The sequence below is a fragment of the Argiope bruennichi genome, chromosome 10 (genome assembly GCF_947563725.1).
Source record: "Argiope bruennichi chromosome 10, qqArgBrue1.1, whole genome shotgun sequence".
In the NCBI taxonomy this organism is placed as follows: Eukaryota; Metazoa; Arthropoda; class Arachnida; order Araneae; family Araneidae; genus Argiope; species Argiope bruennichi.
Genome location: NC_079160.1, coordinates 21,384,663 through 21,387,651, shown reverse-complemented (window position 1 = coordinate 21,387,651; position 2,989 = coordinate 21,384,663). Strand labels below are relative to the sequence as shown.

General features: G+C 38.6%; 1 protein-coding gene across 1 annotated transcript; it reads right to left on the bottom strand.

Annotated features, from left to right (window-relative positions):
• Positions 1 to 514: 514 nt before the first annotated feature.
• Positions 515 to 1,485, bottom strand: LOC129987458 (uncharacterized). The gene is made up of 2 exons (XM_056095439.1): positions 1,471 to 1,485; positions 515 to 1,246 (listed from the first exon to the last, which is right to left on the bottom strand). Exons 1-2 carry the CDS (start codon positions 1,483 to 1,485, stop codon positions 515 to 517), a joined length of 747 nt encoding a protein of 248 aa, XP_055951414.1.
• Positions 1,486 to 2,989: the final 1,504 nt, after the last annotated feature.

Genomic DNA, 2,989 nt, shown 5'->3' with positions numbered 1-2,989 from the left:
CTATCCTTCCTTACTGAGTTATATCCTCGCAATTTTAAATAAGTATTTGGTTTCAAGAAAGTTTCTTGAAGTGCAATACAAATAGGGTGTGTCGCATTGATAAGAGCTTTAAGATCTGCAAGTTTCGACCTGATGCCGCGACAATTCCAAGAGAGGAAAGAAACCATTAAACGGCTTTAGGGGGGAACTTTATTAATGACAGTATGTGGAGTTGCTTGCTGATCGCAACTCATTTGGATATCTTCTTCATCCTCTGAAGGATGGATTTTTAATAGCTCTGTACTTGTCGATAGATTACCAAACAAAGATGGTAAATCCTTGGTAGCGAGACCAGCTTTTCCCAGTTCTAGAGCAATTGATCTTTTTGATTTCAAATCTTTAAGAGAAGATCCCTGTTTCGAATGCTTTAAAGCAAGGGATCTTTGAGATTTAGACATTTTTTTCTTGTTTACCTTGTTTGGCCGTTGTTCTGCTATTGGACTATCAGGGATTCGATCTGAATCAGTATCAGTTGTTACAATAAAACACGTTTAGTTTGTGTTCCTGATACTGAAACAGATTTTTTAATCACAGATGCATAGCGTTTCCCTTCTGTGGGTGTTTGAGCTTGCACCAGGCGTTTAGCTTCAGGAAATGTTATATTGTTTTTCACTTTAGTAGTGACAATTTCTTTTTCAAGTTTCCATTTAGGACAAGAGCGAGAATAAGAAGTATGCTCACCCCTGCAATTCACACATTTTTCATTAGATGTGCATTCAGAGCTCTCGTGGCCGGCTACTGCACAACATGCGCAGGTAAGTGTCCCGCGGCAATTAGCTTTTGAGTGGCCAAAATGCTGGCAATTAAAGCACCTCAAAGGATTCGGTATAAAAGGCTTTACTGGCAATTTCATATAGCCTGCCTTTATAGTCTCAGGTAACTTGGGAGAATTGAACGTCAAAATTAAATGCTTGGTTGGAAGGAGCTGTCCATCTCGTCGAATATTGATGCGACGCACATGAGTCACTCCTTTAGGTTTAAGCTCATCAGTAATTTTTTCCAAAGTATCATTTAGTAATTCTCTGCAGGTTATCACACCTTTAGAGGAATTCAAAGTTCGATGAGTAGTAACATTGATTTGTATTGTTGCTAACGCCTTTAGTTTTAAAATTTGTTGAGCTTGTTTACGAGAATTTACCTCAACAAGTAAATCTCCAGAACGCAGCTTTCGTATGGAAGTAACTTCGCCAATAGTGCTTACAATGGCCTTTTGAACAAGAAACGGCGATACCGAATTAAATGTTTCTTTTTCATTTGAAACTCTCTGTATAACAAAAAATTTATCAAATGGTTGAATTTTTATAGTATTTTCAATGTGATGCGTAAGTTTAGATTTCCCCATATGATATTGAAGATGATTCGGGCCCGACGGCATCGCCCACCACGGAGCCCAACAAGGGATGGCAGTTACCGGCTCTGGGAATTCCCAACCTCGGCACTTGCCATAATGCTAGCCGGAACCTATACGTTGGGAGTCACCCCCGGGGACAGTGACCACCCTTAACGCCAAGCCCAAGGAGTGACCCCTTCACTTGATCCCTAGCAAACCAACCACTCAGGTGGCTAGCTACCAGCCGATTGATGCACAGGGAACCACAGTGCACCACCCGTCTTTCAAATGGGTCGCCACGCACGGCAAACACGTGGGGTTTTGGCTGTCCATGAGAAGCAAGAAGCAAACAGAGCGGCGACAGCTTCTCATGGAGAGCTCCCTCGCTTGCCGTCGAGGGAAGGAAAAACACAGCAGATAGCATAAGGCGTAGTGGAGTGGAAACGTAAAGGGAGTAAAGATCCCTGGGTACCTCGGGATTGGGACACCCGTACTCACCTAAAGAAGGTGAGCCCCTGAGGGGCACCTGGAGGTCATGAAGGCCGTCACACATAAAAAATATGCTCCCCAGCGTAGTCAATTTCTTGGAAGTTTTGAATTAGAATATTTAAATCGTCGTAAAATGTCTTGTTTTATATACAACATTCTGATTATAACTGCTCATAATTACCTTTATATAATGCTTATTACCTCGTACACGAAATATGAAAATATAAAGTATAGTAATTCTTAAAATATCCAAATTCGAAAATTGCCGAATTTCTATATTTCAAATGTCTCTGAATCCGAAAAAAGGCTTTTTTAGTTTTTATGTAAACGTGATAATTTAAAAATGCTCATTAAAGAAGAATGAAATTTGCTTTATAGATTTTATAACAAATTTATAGATTTCTATCAAACATTTTACGAAATCCTTTTACGAGAAATCTATGTCTGGCTGATTGAGAACAGCTGAACAAGATAAATACAGTAACATAAAGAAATGGATTTATAAAATTGTGTTCACAGATTTAGAATCTAAATTCCCAAATAGTATCAATTTTGAACTGAATCCGACAAAGAAATTATCTTCTGTCTGTCTGTATGCATGTAAACTCAGTAACTCAAACACACTTGGACTCAAATGAGTGAAACAAGGTTTAGAATGTTACCATAGAAATCGTACACTCATACTAAATGATGAGTTTAATATTGCAACTGCTGTCCGCCGCTCTGTATTTCCGCATACATGAGAGCACTATAACTGAAAAATGCAGCTTTTATGATTGCTGCAATTTGGTATACAGTCACTGAAGCTAATGTGTGGATTCTTTTAAAATTTTAAATGCAATCTGAGAAATGGCGGCGTGTACAGTCTCATGCATGTAAATGCTATAACTCAAGACTGCAGTGAGTTAGATATACGAAACGTGTTACATATTCTTGCTAATGAAATTGCAGTCCCGTGTAGTATTTTGGTATGGGTGTATCCAAATTCGTGTCCCATGAGTAGATTAGTATCATATTCTCGTTTTCATTATATTTCGAATCAAAGAATGCATATGTACGGCACTATAAAACTTAAAATCTTAGCACGCGTAGCATACAAAATTTTATAGAGAATCCAAAGTTTTATGAAGT